The following is a 20,729-nucleotide window of genomic DNA, read 5'->3' on the forward strand; positions in this document are numbered from 1 at the left end:
GTTGGCACTGGTGTTGCAACATACCTTATTGAGAAGTTAACATACCCAAAGTGCAACACATAGATTAGCAACTTTTATTAACTACATTGTTCACTGTTTAAACATCCTGACAAAATTGGCATCTAAGAAGTAATAAATAAAACACAACCAATGACAAAAACACATTTTCCTGTCTCATAGTAAGAGCTACACATACAGAATGTCACATTAAATCACAAACAAAAAGAGAATCCTGTATTCCAACCTCTGCAGTTTTAAAGCCATAGGTAACCACCTGGGAATCAGTCTGAAGGAGCAGGAGAGAAAAGAGCATGAAGGAGCAAAGGAAGAACGGGGGAGAGCAGATGAGGGAGAGAGAGAAACAAAAGAGGTCACAGGATCATAATCGAAGCAATTTTAGAAGGGGGAAAGGGTGAATTTAATAAAGGGCCCAGCCACTCCTCAGATTAAACACGTCAGATCCTTTTTTCTGCTCACAGCATCGGTTCTCCTGGGGGTTGGGCTGAAATACTGAAACCACACAGCTGCACAATACTGAAGGTGCCTTTTAAAACCATGGAGAAACAATCCCCGGTTTTAAACCAAGCATTAACATGTCCTCAAAGATACAATCAGGGACAAGATCATAGCTCAGTAGCTGGAGCATTTGACTGCAGATATGTCACAGGTTCAAATCTCCCTGTCCTGTATGGTGCTTTGGATAAAAGTTAAGTGAGTATGTTATTATTAAATATAGACAAAAATACGTACTTATTCTACAAAAGTATTTATAATTTAATTGTTTGTGGTTTATGTGTCTATTTAATAATCCCTCAATTTGCAGTTCCTAATGATTTCTGATACTGGGAATTCTCTAGTTAAAATTCTTTCAGCATTGTTAAACGTGATTGCGTGCTGTCGGTCTGGTTGTCAACGGTCATTCATCAATACAACACGGTAATCATAGCGCTGGCCCATCCTCCCATGCTCAAGGTTGGGGTTTTGCTGTCTGAGGTCACACTGCTACTGGTTGCTCTGGTGGTTCTGCTTCTGATTAAAATCAACGATTCTGTTCATGTTCATCTGACAAGTAAATATTGACTTCCCCATAATGAAGGTCCTCGTGGATTCACAGGCATGGAGAAGAGCACGCAGACAGAGAAGGAGGAACAATGAAAGGATGAGAGGGAGGGATGGATAAATAATTCACTATAAGAAGTTCCACCATAAAAAAACATGTTATTTATAAAAATGTAATTAATCACAACAGTCTAACTGTTCTAAATGACCTCTTCATCATCGCTTTCCTCCTCTTCCTCTCTCAGCTGCTCTAGCACAGGCCCAAGGGAGGAGAGGGGGATGGCCGAAGTGGAGAAGGGAGAGCTGGAGGGTGGAGAGGAAGAGGGCGAGGAAGGAGGAGAGGAGGCGGGGATGGCAGGAGGAGGAGGAGAGGGAGGGATGGAAAGGGAAGGGGATGGGGGGACGGCGAGAGGAGAGGACGGGGGCAGGGAGGGACTGCTGTTGCTGCTGCTAGTGCTGCCTGTCCCTGTGGTGCTGCTGCTGCTGCTGCTGTTCACCACCACCTCCCTGGACACCCCCTCGATCCACACCACCATCTCCTCCTCCTCCTCCTTGGTGGAGTGGGGAGGCACAGGGGGCGTTGAGTGGGGGAGGACAGGGCAGGGAAGGGGCGAGGCAGGGGCGACAGGGGACGAGGGGGACGAGGGGGCGGAGGGGGTTGGAGGGGGCTTGGAGGACTTCCGGGCCATGTTGCGGAAGCTGGCCAGAGGGGGGCGAAGTCGGACACCGCTACGCGTAGAGCCCTCGATCGCCTTCTGGAGCTGCAGGTGGAGAGAGAGAACAGCGGCATATCTATCATGCGCCAATGTCATGTATTCATTTAGCAGATGATTTCATCCAGAAGGACATACAGAGTGCCTTAGAAAAGAGAGAGAAAATGATGTATAAAAAGTCTGAATATTGAGAGAAAGAAGAATTGAGAGAGAGAGAAAAAGAGAGCCGCCTTGCCTCTTTCAGTGCCACCACTCCAACCAGTTTTCCGATGCTGGTGACGTAGGCATGGCTGAGGCCCAGTAATGAGAACAGTGTGTGGGTCTGGGATGGAAACAGACACAAAAGGTCACACATCAAATTAGGCTCTCCTACTTCCTACCTACAGCATGACCCTGCTCAGACAGAACTCCTCTCCACAGTTAACTCAGAGGAGTATAGTCTAGACACAGCATCATAAAGTACCACTATTTTAATTGGCTGGGGGCCGTGTTTCAATCCTATAAACATTCATCCTTCTTCACTTCTTTTTGGATAATAATTTCCGATACTTTCTGTACCAACCTTGTGTAATGACGTCCTCTCCACCAACTGGAAAGGGGATGGGTCTATTCGGATCTGATCGATTTCCATTGGCTTGTCCATCTCCGCTTCTTCCCATGCCTTAATCTGCAATAGCCAATGAGAAACAAGGTCAGGGTCTGAGTCAACACTGTCATTGGCTGAGGTAGGTGACTGGGGTGGCTGAGGCTCACTCGATGTCAAAGAAACCCTTTAAATCCGTCACACTGCGCCAGCTTAGATTTAGGGTGGTTGGCACCTTTTAACCCTCTTATAGGTTTCCACATATCAACCAAGACTGCTCTGACAAGGACACTGGAGTGTTGGAGCGTTTTCAGGGGGAGCATCCTCTAATAACTTGGTCGGGTGCCAGGGAGATCCAACATGAGGCTATGGAGTTGGGGGACTGAAGCTAAAAACCTTATGGGTAACATCACTTACCTCCTCTGGAGTCATGGTGTCTGAGAGGGGTGGGGGCGAGGGCTCCTGGGGGGGAAAGGAGGGATATGATAAAAAGAAAGAAGAGAAAGAGAGAGAGGTTTGATCATAAGTCTTCTGATTCACACAGCCAAACACCTCTGGCACTCCAGCTGTCACTGTTGTCAAGCCAAACATGAACCACTGAGGACACACAGAGTCATGGAGGACAGAGCCAAGCTGAAATCCCATTCAAATCCTCTGTTTACACGCATGTATTGAGAAAGTATAAGCATACATTTGTTTCATATCTCCATTAGCATGTATGGAGCCAACCAACAGCATCTGCCAAGTGAATACCAATCACCACGACAACTACAGCAACAACAAGTTGTTTCTTATTCTACTGGCTGATCTCCATGTGTGAGAGATGGAACATGTTTGAATGAAGCACTTAAACAATATCCAATCCCCATCCTCATGTGCACTTATGCACATATCACAGACAATCACATCAAGGCGTTTTGTATACATAGAAAACGACTGGAGATTATTTAATGAGATTCATCCAACCAAATAAACAATGGATGAATATTTATGTTTCCCGTTTGAAAAAAATCCTACACGGTTCTCCATGGATCAATCGCCAAGAACGGCCTCCATTTGCATCTCAACAGCTCGTTACTCTGGGACAATTGATTAGCTGGGAAGGGACACAGCTCAGGGAGTATCACATGACTCATTCAGATTTTTTTTTTTGTGGATTCATCCAATCAGGACACTGTGGGTTGACGTGCAGGCATGGTGATGAACAGGTGATGCTTTTTAATTGGCCACAATGTTGGTCTGTCCGCCTGTGTGTCTGTCTGCACGCCTAATGTTACCAGTGACTGTCCTTCTGTCTGTCTGTCCCTGTCTATCTGTCTGTCTGTCTGTCTGCCTGTCTGTAATGCTACAGAATATTACCTGAGACTGTCCCTCTGTCTGACTGTCTCTGGCTGTGAAGAGATTTCGGAGAGTTCTCCCCATGGACTGGAGAGATCCCTTGTCTGAGAAGAAAGGGAGAAGAGGAGAGGAGGATAACAGATGGAAACGTGAGGATGAAAAGATTTAGAATCCAATTAATATTCCACCTCCTCTGCATCTGATGAATACAGAGAGCCTGTATCTGACCAGGTCATGTTATTCAGACTTTGAAAAGGCTCCCCATTGGACAGCATGGGTCCCAAGGGGAGGGGACAACTCACCAGGGGCTGTGTGATTGGATGAGGGCTCTGGAGGCTTAGGGGAGGGGAGGGGCCCGTTACATTCCTCCTGCACAGGGGTACTCTGGAAAATGACAAAAGCAGGAATTTGTTATCATGCTACCGTATATTCAAATGTTTCCTCAGTCCTGGACAACGTTTCTCACACCCACGTTGACTCCGCTCTCCTCGCCCTCTTCCTCCTCGTCCACGAAGGCCAAGGACTCCCAGCTGTCCCTGGCGCACTGGTTCTGCATCTGGAGAGTCTGGCCTTGCATCAAGATCCGCCTTTCTGCCGACAGCCACCAATCACACAGAGCCAGCAGCTCCGACTGGTCGATGGAGCCCAATAGGATCATCGATTCTAGACAGAACGAAAGCCAATCACAGCGAGGATGACGGTGGTACTGAAACAAATGATGTGTAACACTCAGAAAAACAATGAATCCGTTTTACTTGTGATAAACCACGAGCTGGGAGGAGCTCTTTAGAAGAACAAAAGAAAAGAAAAAGGTGTGAAGGTTGCTTTACCTTTGGAGTCCACCAGGGGGATCGTCTTCAGCGTTGTGGACTCCAGCAGGTGTATGAGCTGCCTGTAGGTAGTCTGAGAAGAGATGAACTTCACTTTTCGCACCATGATGTCCTCCACAAAGATGTTATACTGGCTGGAGTTACATACAACATAGAGATATACAACACAGTCAACATGACCCCTGAAGCTGATGAATCTATCATCAAAACTACTGTATCATCTGCCTTGGAATGTTAAGGCTAATAAACAGTACATCAATAAATAAAATACAACTAAAACCACCCACATAAATACACGGACAGGCCAGTCTATCAAAGTTCCAGCCCAGCCTCGTGTTGGAAGAGGCCAGAGCTTTTCAACTGCCCTCGGAGTGGTACCTGATGTGTCCGAAACCCAGCTCGGGGAGGTAGGGCAGCTTCTTGACCTGGATGATGGAGTCGTAGAGCGAGGGCTGCAGGCCCTGGGCCACCATGTTGGCCAGGATCACCGCCACCATCATGGGCAGGATGTGGGAGATCTGCCCTGTCAGTTCGAAGCAGATCACCGCAGTGGACACCGTGTGGGTCACTGCCCCCGTCAACGCTGCTGCTCCTGTGACCCGGAAGGGGGGGGGGGGGGGGATGGGATGGGGGGAGGGGGTGCAGAGAGGGAGAGAGAAAGGGTGAAGAGGTGAGCGATCACATGATGCCAGATTTGGAGACAGATTGATTGATGTACCGGTCAGTGAGTGGACGTAGAACGATTGAGGATCAAAGGGGGGATGGGACTACAGGAAGGAAAGAGGGCATGGATGAAGGGGAGGTGTAGGGTGAGCGGGGGATGGTGGATGACATTAAAGAGACGAGGAGAGGAAAGGAGAAAAGAGGAGAGGAGAGAAGAAGGAACACAGGCTGACATGTCCCTGTCCGACTAAAGGGTTCTCTGGGATGTGACAGACAGAGAGAGAGATAGGAGAGGAAGGAAGACAGGGGGGAGCAGGAGAGGGAGGGGGAGGAGGAGGAAAGGGAGACTGACCAATGACAGCATACCCTCCAGGGATGATGCGGTACAAGATGCCGTCAAACAGGATCCCGTGGGGGAAGAGGGCGGCCATGATCTCTCCTACCAGTCTGCCGAAGGCCGCGCCTGGAGGGGGGTGGGCCAGGTGTCAGGGCAGTTCCTTGTGTGTGTGTGTTTATTAGTGTGTGTGTGTGTATGAAGTAGAATAATCAGACATAAATCCTACCCACCCCCACTATTTATCTGAAGTGCAACAAGCTCCAGCATACACCACATTCATCACCTGGCTGATGTCTTTGACAGAGAATCCTCTCTCCACATTATCAATATCTTACAGATGTTTAAAATCTGTTTTGATTCTACAATAAAAAAAAAAGAAATTCATTTTACCAAGTATGAAAACTGGCATGAAGGCCCCGGAGGGGATGGGCATCGTTGTGGAAACCGCAGACATCCAAAACTACGAGAGGGAAAGTTGTATACGTTTCTATTCAATTTGATTCTATTCTGCTCTGCGTCGAATCAAACAGAAGACACAAAGAGCGGAAAGATACGGAGTGTCGGTGAAGCTGCGGAGGGAGGGTGAAGAGGATGACCTTCATGATGAAGAAGAGGAGGAGGATGACGAAGGGGCTGATGTCAGGGTGCAGCCAGGCGGAGGAGCGGCCCAGCCCCGGGGGGGCGGGGGAGCCCCAGATCTTGGTCCAGGTGAAGTTGTCAAACAGAGAGTTGATGCACTCTCTGGGCATGAGCTGGAGGTAGAATCCAGGGGGTGGTTGTGGAAGGGGAGGGGGGGGGAGGGGTAAAGAAAGGTGAATAGCTCATTTGGAAAAGTGATGGAAGTGTGTACATACTCTGTATATAAATGTCATTTTGACAAGTGTTAACATGTAACAGACAATGTTGCCCTTGTACTGCATATTTCTGATTCATTGCTGCATATTTCTTGTATTTAAAATGTACACTTGCTGCCAACTGTGTCAAAAGGATAGCTTAGAGGGTACAGAAGCTGGTGTTCCAACCACACACGCATACACACACACACACGCACATACACACACACACACGCACACACACGCACACACACCACACACACACACACACACACACACACACACACACACACACACACACACACACACACACACACACACACACAGGCACACACGAACACCTCACTTTATTGGCACTAGACAGGCTATTTTAAGTACCTGAAAACACATTATGCATTCAAGTATTGTTCTGCAGAAGGTGACAGAGCAGAGAGCTGTTCATGATTACAGTGTGTGTGTGTGTCTGTGTGTGTGGGGGGGGGGGGGTCTATGTCAAAAAGCCCTCAAGTATTAAAGTCAAAGGACATTGGACAAAAAAACAGTTTTGAACTCTGACCTCTCCGGCCATGAACTGTCCAAACCCAGGGGGAAAGGTCAAAGTGGCAATTACAAAGGTCACAACAGCCGGAAAGATCAGTCGGCTGGAAAAGAAATTCAATTCAGTCATTCAAATACAGCTTTAACATGTTCTGTCAAACTGTGTAAGATACTCCTGTTTGACACACACACGGCCCTCCCCTGTGTCTTACTGTCTGGTGAGGAAGCGAGTCATGGCGTTGGGCCTCCTCATGAAGAGCACCACATGACGATTCAGATAGACAAAGAACGCCCCCAGGAAGCCACAGGAGATCCTGCACACAGGGTCAGCAAAACCTGCATGACATCACTTCCTCTGTACCAGCAGGATGTCATAGAATTTTCTCTGGATCGTAGGACCATTATGTAACAATCATCCCTATGCCCCCTCCCCTTCTTCTCCTTCCTCCTCTCTCTCTCTTTTACCCGATGATTGCAAAGGCAGGAAGCTCCTGGAGGTCAAAGGGAAAGTCCATGCGGAAGTTGGTACGGAACAGAGCAGTGATGGTGACTGAGGGCGACAAGAGGGAAAGATGGGGAGGGAGGCAGTGAGTGGTTGAGGGGGGAGAGATGGGGGGTGGAAGGAGGAAGACAGGGTAGAGAAGGGAGGGGCAAGGGACAAAAGGCGGTTCTTAAGATCTTGATCTAGATGGAACCATGTAGCTACAGAATCAAGATGGTCAACAGGACAGAATCCAGGATGGCACCACCTAGTGGCCGATGCAAAAAACTTTGGCACAGCTTAACGCCTCAGAGACAGCTCCATAGAGAAATGGCGCCCTCTAGTTTAACTTCTATAAACGACTTGACACAGTCATCGGCGGTCATCCAGAGAACCCACCGGAATCTTTGTTGAAGACGGAAAGCACTCTAAAGATGAAGGCACTGAAGGTGGCAGCGAAGTAACCTCGCCAGTAGTTCCTCACCGCAAAGTAGGTGGACGTCACCTCGATACTGAAGAGCACTCCTGATAAACACAGAGAGATTGATGGAGAGAGAGAGAGAGAGAGAGAGAGAGAGACAGAGAGAGAGAGAGAAGAGAGACAGAGATGTTAGATCCTGATAGATCTTGTCACAGACACTGTGAAAGGATCTGTAATTGTTACATTAGGTCTGTGCTATGCAATCCTCCCGCAATCCCACTGTTTACAAACTTTGGAAAAGGGTAGAAAAAAGAGAGAGGACAAAGGGGAGTACGAGAAAGGGAGGAGGAGCAGTACCTCCCAGAGGGGTCCCGAAACAGCATCCCACCCCCACGGCACAGCCCACTGTCAAGATGTCTGTGTAGCAGTATGGGCTCTACTGACACATGGAAGGGGGAGGGGGTTAAGGGCGGAAAGGGGGGGGGGGGAGGAGGGGGATAAAGTATGAAGAGAAGGGGAAAGGATAGAAGGAGGAGAGGGAGAGCGGAAGGGAAGAGAGGGACAGAGGAATGGGGAGTGAGGGACAATAAGAGAGAGGACAGAACTAGCAAGGGCATTTGAGGAGAGGATGAAAGAGAAAGCGTAAATGGAAAATGCCTGCCTCACTGAATAACTGCCAAATACGTTTGTTGTAACCATGTGTATGTTTCCAAGCCCTGGCTTCATGAGTGCCTACCTGATAGACCCCAGAGAGGAAGGACATGAGTCTGCTGAGAACAGCAGCGCAAATGCTGGCTATGTGGACAAAGGGGCCCTATAAGAACAAACAGACAGGGAGAGAGTTAGACCATGTGTGTGTATGTGTGTGTGTGAGTACGGGTATGAGTGTGTGTGGGAGTGAGTGGATGGATGCCCACCTCCTTTCCTACAGGCATGCCACTGCCAAGGCCAGCAGTGAGGCCGATGACTTTAGCCGTGAAGGCTTTGAAGGTCAAATACTCCTTCAACACGACTCCCCTCAGAATAGTCTTCAGCTCCGGAATACCCGACCCTGGCAGAGAGGGAAGACGGAAAGAGATGGACAAGGAGGAAGGCAAGTTGAAGTCAGTGGATCAGCGATAGCTGAGATCGGTAGGGGTTGTGAGGAAGAGAGCAGGGAAGGGAGAGAGGAAGCAGGGAGAGGGGCAGGCGGGCAGGCAGGCAGGGAGGCATGGAGGCAGGGAGGCAGGGAGGCAGGGAGGCGGGTACACACCGATGGCTTGCGGTGCGACCAGGTGGCAGAAGAAGGAGGCGAACATGATGAGCATCATGGGATAGGAGACCCAGACCAGGTACTGCAACAGCACGTTACCTCTCAGCTCCATGTGGATCCACTTATAGGCTGGGGGAGCACGGGGGCAAGGGGGACCAAGGGCATGGAAGGAGATTAGTCATAGCAGGGTAGACTCACAATTACAAGGATAACACGGTAAAGACCACCCCTGGACGGGGTCAAAGGTTAAAGGCCAATCCGTCTAGACTGAAAGGTGCTGATTGTCGTCTGTGAGACACTTCTGAAGGAATTCAGACCGTTTGACTTGCTAAACTGCAAAAATATGAAGGATTAACCTACATTGTGACTGAAGAAACCATACTACTAAAGAGTACTGACCTGTTGTGTTAGAATGTTGGTTAGAAACATATTAGTTGTCCACATGGTACCAGTCGACCAGAGAATTAATAAGAAGAGTGGTCTTTCAAAGCCCCCATGCAAATGTTATCAATAAATGGTCTGTCCAGTGGGGAAATGATGTGTTGATGCATGATGGGTATAGTAGTTTATTACCTTGAAGGCTCTTAGCGCTGGCGTAGTCCATGGACCAGCTGACTAGAGCCATGCTGATGCCGAGGAGGACCAGGAAGATCCAATCCTCACCAAGCTTGGTCACCAGGAACCTTTGCACACGCATCACACAGTCTGGAGAGAGCACAGGACAGAGTGTGAACGGGTTTCATCACAAGTACATTTACATTTACTCATTTAGCAGACGCTTTTATCCAAAGCGACTTCCAAGAGAAAGCTTTACAAAAAGTGCATAGGTCAATGATCATAAACAACGAGATAGCCCCCAAAAACATTGCGGGTAGCCAAAACATGAGCATACATTGTGATAAGCAAATAAGTGCCAATGGGAAGAAACACAAGATCATGTACCTGTAGGAAAGCAAGCAAAAATAATCTAATTTCCAGCAAGTACAAGTAGTACACAAGATAGCCCAGACACATGCATGGTCTGGTTAAAACCCAAGTACATCTACTAACTACATTCCTGCACTCATATAACATAGCTGTCGCCCTCTCACTATTTACAGCTTTTCTGACCCCTGACCTTTGCATTTTGAGTAGGAACGCCGCTTCTTTATAGAAGAGCTGTGCTCTTGATCTGTAGGCTGTCCCGCCTGACCAGACCCTGCCTCCGCATTGGAGTGGTGCTGACTCCGATGCCTCGCATGGTGGCCGTGACCATGGTGACTGTGCCCATGGTGGCCGTGTCCATGATGATGGAGTCCATGGTGCTGGTGACCGTGGTGATGTTGGTGGCCATGTTTCTTGAACTGTCTCTCTGTCAGCAGGCGGGTGGCCTCTCTCCTGCCTGACCCGCCGTGGTGCTCGTGGTACTCCCCATACAGCTGAGAGGAAAGAGAACTACGTTACCCATAAAGCTGTTCAGGAGAAAATACAGTTATATGCCTACATGGAAGCCTACAAGTACAAATATATTTTTGAAAGAAAAAAAAAAAGGTTTCAATTTAAGGAGAACGTAATTATGTTACCCACATGCCTAAACAGCGGGAAATTACTTTCCATGGAGCTTGAAAGGGGGAATGGTACGAGAACTACGTTACCCACAGGCCTTTGCTCAGGAAAAAATCCCAATGAAGACTCAGTGATGAATCAACTTAATTGCTAAGAGTCAAAACAGACTTCTTATATCTTCTCTGTGAGTAAAATAAAAAAAGAAATGCACATGGACATGAGCAGATGTCCCAGAGCGTGGGAAAGTCAGGGTGTCACAGAGCAGTGGTCTGTCCTGCCCTGGCCACCACAGGAATAGACTCCTCAACTTGTTGACCTAAATCTCCCTGGAGCGGAAGCTGGGGTCTACATCTACATGAATCTGACCTGGACAGCTTCCATGGCATCTGGAAGAGAGGTTAGACCAACCTGATCCCCTTTCTCTCTTGCACAAACACACACCATCAGTCCACTGAGAGCCTGTCTATCTAGGACCCTACAGTAAGCCATGACATAAGACATTCACAACATAATGAAGCATCACGAGACACCATCAATGCTGAACAAAGATACATTCTTTCATAGTTTGGGCATGGCCCTTTTATCAGAAAGCAAACAGCTTGACTGTTACCAACCCACCAGGCTTACATCAACCCTCTACTGGAAACAAAAGAACAACACCACACCCTCTAAACTTCCTACAATAGCTTGACAATTTATTTAAAATAGGTTACTGAAGTTGTGTCTCAGACTGCTAAGCTACCGTCAATCATGTCATCGGGCTATTTGCTAGCTAGTTCATGCTAGGTCACTGCTGAAGCTACTCTGCTATGGATGACCACACCTGTTGTGATTCTCATAGAATGGTACGTTACAGGGATCCCATACCATCCTGTCACTTCTCTCTTACACAAACTCATCTGTCCATTTCAGTCATTCCCCTTTTCCCTTCCACTCCTCCTCTGTCAGTACATGTAATCCCTTGCTTTCTCAAAATCCCCCCCCCCCCCCCCCCGGACCCTATACACCTCACACCCCCTAAACACCTGCCTCCTCCTCTCTCGCCTTCTCTGGTCTACCTTCCCCTTCTCTCTCCCTCTCTCTCTCTCCCTCTCTCTCTCTCTCCCTCTATCTCTCCCTCTTTCTGGATGTAACTCTACCCTGGGGGTTATATTTAGAACCGGTGTGACCCAATGATCGCCGACACACTTCTCCACACCTCTCCCCCTCTCTATCTCTCACCCTCCAGGTCTATCTCTCAATCTCTCGCAATCCTGATCTCTCTCTCGCCGTCCGTCTATCCGTCCTTGAAACTGACCATCAAGGACTTTGGGACATTACATTTGAAATGCCTGGACGAATCACAGGAAGTAGTCACATGATTAAAATGGCCAGAAAACTCATCCTGCATGTACCAAGGTGTGTCTATACCGATTCAAAGTGAAAGTCTGTATTACTCTGGACTAGAATCTCAAATACCGGTGTCACCTCAAAGAGCAGGTCTTATCTTTTATTTTTTTCCCAACTTGGTATTGAGGAAGTTCTACTAATTTAAGTTTACATAAGGATAGGCTCCTAACAAGGCATTATAATAGATAAATGTCCACAGAGTATTTCTCCATTTTGTCTGTCCTGCATGTCGCACTCTGGACAATCTAACATTACTGTATGTCTCACAATCTACCTTTGGCACTGCGTCTGTGTCGATCTCTCCCTGAACCTGTCTGTGGACTGTGATACTCCCAGCAGTAGTAGCTAGCTATATTAGCTACATGTAGGTGCATGTCATTGTATCAGTTTATGTAAAGTCAAACTTAATGCATATGAAGGTCTTCTAAAATAGAGGGTATTAGACAGGCATTCCCCTGGGTCCTGTCAACATTACGCCACCCTCCTGATGTTTACACATAATGTATATATAGATAAACACACAGACATAAATACACACAAATATACCAATACAAACAAACATGCAAATACACTCACAAAGACAAGGTCTGGCTGAAAAAGTGACACTTCTGAATATAGCCTAGTGCTATGGGTGATAGTAAGTTATTACAATTCACATGGCCATCAGTACACACACACACAGTTGTTTGCAACTTTATGATTAACAGTTACATTATGTATAATGTTTTTCATAATACTTACACCAATCAATTATTGAACATTTCAAGTCTTCAAAATCTTTCAAACAAACACAATTGCCAAATGTCACTGGTGCATGACTGTGCAGTTCTAGAGGAACACATACTTTATAATGTGGCATGGAACTTTAACAACAACAGTTCACATGCATGAGCAGGTTCTTGAATCTACTTCAGGATTAAGAAAGTAAACAGAACTAAGGTTCCTACACACATCCTTCACCCCCCCCCCTCCCTCTACTTTGGGGGGGAAGATGAGAGGTTGACAGGTGACACAGTGATAAAGTGGACAGGATGTGGAGAGTGGACAGAGTTCAAATGAGAAAGACAAGGAGAGGGAGAGAAAGATAGGGAGAGAAGAAGAGAAAGAAAGAGAAACCAGCGGGGAGAGGAATGAAAGAGACATGCAGGGAGGGAGAGAAAGAGAGAGTTACGACAAATCGTGGAAGAACATGGTCTTCTAGAAAACCTGCTGCGTGACTGTGACCAGACTGCTTAACCAGCAGACACACACACACGCAAACAACCACACTGACGCACTGACTGCACAGTCCACAGCTGCAAAACTCGCAACGTCATTCCAGAGATTATATAGTTAATGAATTATTGGATTCATTTTCCAATAACCGTAGGAGACAGGAAAGAAAAGCACAGCACACAACATGCACGGAGGGAACCAGCTACAGAGGAAGAGAGAGAAGGGTGAGGGAGGACAGGTGAGAGGTAGAAAGAGGGAGACAGAGAGGGAGTGGGTGAGAGAGCCAGAGGCACTAACCAGGGTCTGTTGGTATCTCAGAGCCTTCCTTTGCGACGCATCTGCGGCCATTGACACACTGTCACTGACCCAAAAATAATCCCCTCCACTGGCTGAGTGTCTCCGCTACTCTCAGGCAGGGGGCGTGCAGCCGAACACACTCTCTCTCTCTCTTTAATGCACATGCTTCTCTTTCACAGGTGCACTCTAGTTAGTTCACTCTCTCATACATGCAATCTCATGCTCTCTCTCCCTCTCTTGCTCATTTTTCTTTGCTTGCTCTCACACACACACACACACACGTATTCTTACATGGTGTAAACTAGCCCTCAAAGCACCCCCCCCCCCCCCCCCCCCCCCATGTCCATGGCCACACTGGGGCAGGGTGTGTTAACCAATCCATGCCTCTCTCTATCTTGCCCTCTCTCTTTCTTTCCTTCAGTCCTCTTCTCCCTCCCTCCCTCCCTCCCTCCCTCATCAGACGTAATCACGTTGCCCTTGGTAACCCTGGAACACTTTGATCACCTGTTAATTTAAACAGGACTACACAATAATGGGAGATAAAAGTGAGAGAGAGCAGGACAAACAGGAAGAGAGGGAGGTCTGGCAATAGGGGAGGCTAGACCAGTTTAACTAAGGGTAGGTTATGTGGTGTCGTTTTGGAGGTGGGCAGTGAGGAAGTCTGAAGAACAATTCGGAGACCGCTATGTTGGCCTTTGAAACAAAAACACCCTTATGGGTGGAAGGAAGAGGTGCAGCTAAGGGTGTGGTCAACCTGGGAAACAGAAAGAGAGAGACGTGGGAAAGTATTACAACACAGTACCAAGAGAACAAGAGAGAGGGAGAGAGATTAAAGAACAGAGACCTCACCGACAAGATAATGCAACATCCTGGAGAGTCAGTCATATACGGCTAAGCCAGTCTACATTACAAGCATGTCGTAGCAAAGAGAGGAAACAACACTGTGTGCCCTGAGTATGCCGACTCCACATCCAACTGATTTAGGGGCACTCCCACACAAAATGCCAGGTACGGTGACATTGCAAAATGCAGACACTCAGTGATTTCAGTGTGTCTCTTTTACATCACGCGTGTGTGAATGTCCGCCTGTGTGTGTGATCATGCCCAGTGCATCCGAGAGCACCAGTAATGCAGTTAGACTGGTTCATCTTGTCTAGACGTGGGCAGTGTAGGTGACAGAAACCAGATGTAGGAATGTGAGTGACGACTCAACAACAACATGCTCTGAGCAGGAGGAGTCCCACAGACATCCTTTATAACTCCCCTCACACACACACGCGCGCAAAGAAACCCTCTCTGACCACATACGGTACCTTAAGATTACTCAATTATGGAAGCCTGTGAGAGAAGGCCCATCCCTCTGTAATGTGACGGAGAGCAGTGGAGGAGCGTGCGACAGGTGAGTTTGATTGCACCTGCCGTGGTTGGGTTTAGAGATTAACAGAAATAATGAATAGAAAAATGTGAACAAAGATAGATCAGAACATTGAGACAGAAAGAGAAATTGCTTTGTTTTGAATCTGTATTTGTACACTTGCACAGTTGTTGTACTGTAAAAAAACACACAAGGATGGGACAATCAACAAGGGACATTTACCTCACATTTCCCCACTCAGAAAACAGTAAAAACTAGCAGTTCGGTCAACAGTTTGATCACTACTACAACCTTTTTCTGGTATAATAGTCCAGGTGTTAACTCCAGGTGTTAAAATGTTATAGTATTACTGATAATGTGCAGTTAACCTATTCATACTTTGGTAATACTTACGTATATACAGTACCAGTCAAACGTTTGGACACAATTGAATGGGAAAATGTGTCCAAACTTTTGACTGGTACTGTAAGTGGTTCTAAAGTTCTTCTGTTCTCTCTCTCTCTCTTTATCCATATCAACTGTTTTATTTTCATATAGTGGTGCATTTGATAACCTATGAACCAGGAACTCTCGTAAGCTTCTAATTGTTCCATATCATAGCATGGTCTCTTCCTGCTATTATATGATGGCTACCATGCCATAATATCCCTTTCCTTGTAACCTCGTCTGAACCTGTGGTGTACAGATTTGAATATCCCGTGTGTATCAATCTTCGGAAACTTCAGTGACATGGTTCCACTGAACCACATGAAATCATGTAAATCTGTGTGTTGATCGTGTTAAACAAGCCCAAGCACCTGAGTCCAGTTGTGATCCATCTCAAATGAAACGATTAAGGTCAGCTTTGTATAAAAAGAGTGCTTCCCAAAACTAGGCCTAAATCCTAGCTATGTTGACACCAGTGTAAGACATGCCCAGCCCTGCCCGCTTGTACGTTATTAGAACACGTTATGAATGCCTGCTCAACCGTGGGTTATTCTGACACCATGCCATGTGCGTGTCATATAGTATTAGTCTCCACAGTTCAGCTGACAGTAACCAGCTTTATGAACCCAGCTCCAGGTGTATTCCACCTCAGCCAATACATGGGATGGGACCCCACACAGAATGCTCTCTGGGTCTGACAGCAGGGATATGGTGACCATGGCAACCTTTGGGTGAAGAAAGAGGTGTTCGTACTGTGTCTGTAACCAGGGATGAGTAGCCCAGCTAGCAGGCTTCATGCTGAGTCACTACAGCTCTGAACTTCAGGGGTTTGGAGGTGCTGCTGACCTGTACTTTATGCTTGTGTGTGTGTGTGTGTGTGTGTGTGCGTGTGTGTGTGTGTGTTCCACAGGATGTCACAGGGAGACGTAGAGTGTGCATCAGGAAACACCCTTTGTGGTGAGTGTCACTCTCCTTCTCAGTACTCGCTCTCTTTATTCTCCTCAACCCATCTCTCCCCTGAAGCCTCCCCCTCCATCTCACCTCAACCAAGCAAATCCATGCTCAGGTACAGATGCTCAATGGGCTCAAACCCCATGTTAACAGAGTACAATAAATATGCCTCTGTACCAAACCGCCTTTTACAAACAATACAAAATTAACAGTGCTGCAGCCATTGGAGATAAGGTTAGATCATGTTGACTCAACAAAGTCTGGACAGACGCCTTGAGTACACAGGTAAAAACACATAGCAAATAGAGGAAAAATCAAACTTGGAAAAACATTACACACCTGTTTGGCTTCAGAAAGTAAACACCATCTGTATAGTATGTGAATCCAGTGTATTTCATTGTTTCCACACATAAGACAAGGATCTGTCTTTAAAGGATCAGTTACTCTCCAGCACATCTAACTCTGATCATGTCGATCTGTACATTTCACCAAACAAACTATGGGCGCTGGGCAGGATTTGCTTTCACTAGTTTCTATTGACATGCTAATTCAGTCACACTTAGTGGAAGCTAAGACTACCAGTGATGTGTCAATAGGCTGAGCTAAGCTTTCAGTCAGTGGAATGACGAAGTATTACATGACACTATGTGTTTTGCCATGAATGCTCTTGCCACTGTACTAGTTACTCAAGTTTACCTTCATAAGTCACTGTCTCATCTTACAAAGGATACAAACACCAGTACTTAGTGAGGTATTGAAATAGGTGGGGTCCAGCTGTGTCATGTACACAGACTGTGGAAACACTCGACACTGTCCAAAGCAAGTGAAAATGCTTTCATGCTTATCTACTACTGTAGATCCTGACACCTCTGCAACCTCAACCTCAGCCTCTCTCTCTCTCTCTCCTCTTTCTGTCTCTCTCCATCCCTACCCGCTACATTTCTCTGACTGTCTTCCTTCATCTCTCCCTCAGTGGTCCTGAATCATGAAAAGGAAGTGATTGTAGTTCCTGTTGTACTGCTCGTGATCTTCCTGGTCGCTCTGTTGACCATCTTCCTGTTGAAGTTCTGCCCTGACCGCACGCCAGCCCCAACGCTTCTCCCGAACACCACTCCGCCTCAAGGAAACAGAGCGAGCAGACACACACACAGACGCACACGCAGTCAGAGACACAACCTACGGGGCATAGATGGTGAGTGTGTTATGTGTGTGTATGTGTGTATTTCAGGGTTTGAGTCTGTGTCTGCATGACATTCATTATTTATAGCAGTGCTGTGTTATAAATCTACCACAGCACAGTAGGTAAGGCTGATTTCAAGTTCAACCTCCCGCTCTCTCTCTCTCTCTCTCTCTCTCTCTCTCTCTCTCTCTCTCTCTCTCTCTCTCTCTCTCTCTCTCTCTCTCTCTCTCTCTCTCTCTCTCTCATTTATCTCCTTTCTTCCCTCAAATCCCTTCCTCTACGCAGCTCCTACTGAGCTCAACCCTCTGGAACATGAGGTGGTACCCATAACAACCCCTAGCAGGACGATGGCCCCGCCCACATTGGCTGCAGTACCGGAGATGGCCAGCGAGAGGCAGCCTGGTTCCTTCCAGCTGGTCACTCCTCTGCCCAAGTCATTGTTCGTGATTCCAGGAGCCTCTGTGACTGTCTACAGGGCCAGGATGGAGAACAGGGATGTCGTTCTGAGAGTGCTGAAAGGTGACACACCGTAACAGACTAAGGTTGCCATGCAGTTACTAGTAGGAAGAGGACAAGGCTGTATTTATGACGTACAATATCTGACAATGTATTCTGCGGAAAAACCTGATAGTACTGATTAGCTACCCAAATCAGCAAAACATTCTGTCTCGAAAGCACAAATACATCCCGGAATCTAAGACTCTTCCCTTTTTCTTACCAGAATCAGCAGACGCCGGTGAACGGCAGCACTTCCTGGGGTTTGCTTCCTTCCTGTCGGAGCTGGGGCCCCACCCCTTCTTGCCGGATATGATGGGAGTCGTGTCCGTGCGTTCGCCCATGGTTACAGTGATAGAGGAGCTGGAGCACAGAGACCTGCTGGGTTATCTCTGGAGGTGCAGACAGGTACCATGGGGTTATCTCCACCGGGTTACACAGGTACTGCAGGGTTATCTCTGGAGAGAGAGACAGGAACTGCAGGGTTATCTTTGGAGAGAGAGACAGGTACCGCAGGGCTATCTCTGGAGAGAGAGACAGGTACTGCAGGGTTATCTCTGGAGAGAGAGACAGGTACCGCAGGGTTATCTCTGGAGAGAGACAGGTACTGCAGGGTTATCTCTGGAGAGAGAGACAGGTACTGCAAGGTTATCTCTGCAGGGTTAGACAGGTACCACAGGGTTATCTCTGGAGAGAGAGACAGGTACTGCAGGGTTATCTCTGGAGAGAGACAGGTACTGCAAGGTTATCTCTGCAGCGTCAGACAGGTACCGCAGGGTTATCTCTGCAGGGTGAGACAGGTACTGCAGGGTTATCTCTGCAGGGTGAGACAGGTACAGCAGACAGTGAATAGCAAAATACTCCACACCATACTGCAGTCATATACATTAACTAACATACGTGTTGGCCTACTTCTAGGTAAAAAAAATGTTTTGTCACTATGTCTTTATTGTTGGTAGTACAGTAATAGTCTTTAGGCTAAAGTATATCAATCCAACTGATACCGAAATTGGGATTCAGAAAGTAATTAAAGTTTAAAATGTTTGTTTTCTTGGCAGGACCACACAGGTGAGGGGTCACCATGTGACCTCACAGAAAAACGCATCTTCATCATGGCAGGACAGGTGGCATCTGCTCTGGTTGGTTTCACTCTGCTTTCCTTTCTACATCCTCTCTTCGTTGAGAAATCTGGATTAAAAAACTGAAAATGACTATAGCACCCATTTTCTCTCTCTCTCCATCCTCTAATGTTATTCTCACCAAGTACAATGTCAGCTCAAGTTCACCTCTGTTCCTCCACCTAGGAATATTTGCACAGCAAGAGCTGTATCCATGGCAACTTGGGTGCCCGGAGTGTGCTGGTTGGTCAGGACCTAACAGCCAAGCTCTGGGGGCTGGGCCCAGCGTACAGGAGGCGGGGCCAGATGGGGACTCCATGGGAGCTGGAGGACATGGAGTTGAGGAAGTGGCAGGCTCCTGAGATACTGGCCAGGAGAGACATCAATCAAAGTAGTGATATGTAAGTATCTCATCTGATTGGCTGTATCACCTAAGGTAATTAGATAACCAGCAAAAAGTTGAATACTGTTTGATAGTAGCATGTATTTGTTTGTAGTAGTATGTATTTTCAGAATACTGAATGTACAGTATAGTAAGTTAAACCAGGTGATAATCTCTCCAACAGCTGGTCCTTTGGTATACTGCTCTATGAGATGGTGACACTTGGTGAGTGTCTAATTCTTCTTGATTTAACCAAACAACCAGCAATGGCTGAATTACAGTGGGGCACTTCTGTATTGTTGAACTGTTCACTTCCTCTTCCAGGTGACCCTCCCTTCCCAAACGTCCTGGCCAGTGAGCTGCTGCAGTACCTCCAGAGAGGGAACTCCATGAAGAGGCCTGTTAGCTGTTCTAACTCACTGTGAGAGCCCCACACTAACAGAATGTGTATATATATACACACACACAAATATATATTTATACCTTCAGCTATCATTAACACATTGAAAACAATAATGCATTAGATCTGAATTATCATCTTCCCAAATGATGTTGTCTCCATGGTATTCAAAGACAAGGAAAGCAATAAATGCGTGATTGATTAAAGATTGATCTGTAAAAAATATCTTTCAGCTATTCTACAATTAAGTCCTGCGTGCAGTGGAGTCCCCAGGAGCGCCTCCCCTTGGCTGGGCTGATCCGGAAGATCCAATCAGGAGAGAGAAGTGCCAATGACAGGACTGTTTTGCGGGTGCCCGAGCCCCTGGACACAGAGAAGTATCTCAGGGAGGCCGGGTACGGGGAGGCCTACAATTACGCTGTTCTCTGATTGGATGGCTGTGTGGGAGTTTCTCTGGATTGGTCAGAGGGAACTGCCAGGGTCACCTGATCTCACACTGAATAACTGACTCATGGAATTTGTCTAAAAGTCCTTCAAATGAAAAGGAGGACTGAAGTGGAACAAAGTATACACTGTTTACAGAAATTATGTGCCTAAAGAGTAATATATAATTTTGCCTGAATGTGTATCCATTGTGTGTGTATGTATGTATACAGTATAAAATGTGTGTCTGTGTGTGGACAAGCAGAAAACTAAACTTTGCAATGACAACATTTACACCAAACCATCTCTTCCTCTCTTCTAAAAACAGACATCTGTGATGGATAGTTGACATTGCAATGAGAAACACGGAGCAAAGCCCTTGCTAACAAACTAAGATGGATGCCCTTGTCAGAACAAAGCACTCCCAACACACCACATCTCCTTTTAGACACATTAGAAACAAATGCTAAATAAAACAAAACTATT

General features: G+C 46.9%; 2 protein-coding genes across 3 annotated transcripts; one reads left to right on the forward strand and one right to left on the reverse strand.

The window, feature by feature from the left end:
- Positions 1-64: 64 nt before the first annotated feature.
- clcn1a (chloride channel, voltage-sensitive 1a) lies at positions 65-13,745 on the reverse strand. The gene is made up of 23 exons (XM_062446224.1): positions 13,494-13,745; positions 10,165-10,465; positions 9,621-9,752; positions 9,048-9,176; positions 8,713-8,846; positions 8,532-8,609; positions 8,153-8,231; positions 7,774-7,899; positions 7,359-7,443; positions 7,106-7,207; positions 6,913-6,997; positions 6,120-6,275; positions 5,914-5,983; positions 5,539-5,649; positions 4,902-5,115; positions 4,524-4,657; positions 4,166-4,356; positions 3,996-4,077; positions 3,715-3,797; positions 2,773-2,817; positions 2,335-2,439; positions 2,008-2,094; positions 65-1,820 (listed from the first exon to the last, which is right to left on the reverse strand). The coding sequence occupies exons 1-23, from the start codon at positions 13,542-13,544 to the stop codon at positions 1,260-1,262; spliced, it is 3,141 nt and encodes a 1,046-aa protein (XP_062302208.1). The 5' UTR covers positions 13,545-13,745; the 3' UTR covers positions 65-1,259.
- A 547-nt stretch (positions 13,746-14,292) lies between these two features.
- On the forward strand, positions 14,293-20,694 carry styk1a (serine/threonine/tyrosine kinase 1a). Of its 2 annotated transcripts, none has more exons than XM_062446228.1 (10): positions 14,293-14,501; positions 16,205-16,251; positions 17,219-17,437; positions 17,711-17,944; positions 18,147-18,328; positions 18,979-19,059; positions 19,225-19,439; positions 19,605-19,645; positions 19,745-19,841; positions 20,054-20,694. In XM_062446228.1, exons 2-10 carry the CDS (start codon positions 16,206-16,208, stop codon positions 20,247-20,249), a joined length of 1,311 nt encoding a protein of 436 aa, XP_062302212.1. In that variant the 5' UTR covers positions 14,293-14,501; position 16,205; the 3' UTR covers positions 20,250-20,694. The 2 variants fall into 2 exon arrangements, with proteins under 2 accessions (XP_062302212.1, XP_062302211.1); XM_062446227.1 differs by lacking the exon at positions 14,293-14,501 and adding an exon at positions 14,752-14,892.
- The last annotated feature ends 35 nt before the right edge of the window (positions 20,695-20,729 follow it).

This window comes from Osmerus eperlanus, chromosome 20 (genome assembly GCF_963692335.1).
Source record: "Osmerus eperlanus chromosome 20, fOsmEpe2.1, whole genome shotgun sequence".
Taxonomy (NCBI): Eukaryota; Metazoa; Chordata; class Actinopteri; order Osmeriformes; family Osmeridae; genus Osmerus; species Osmerus eperlanus.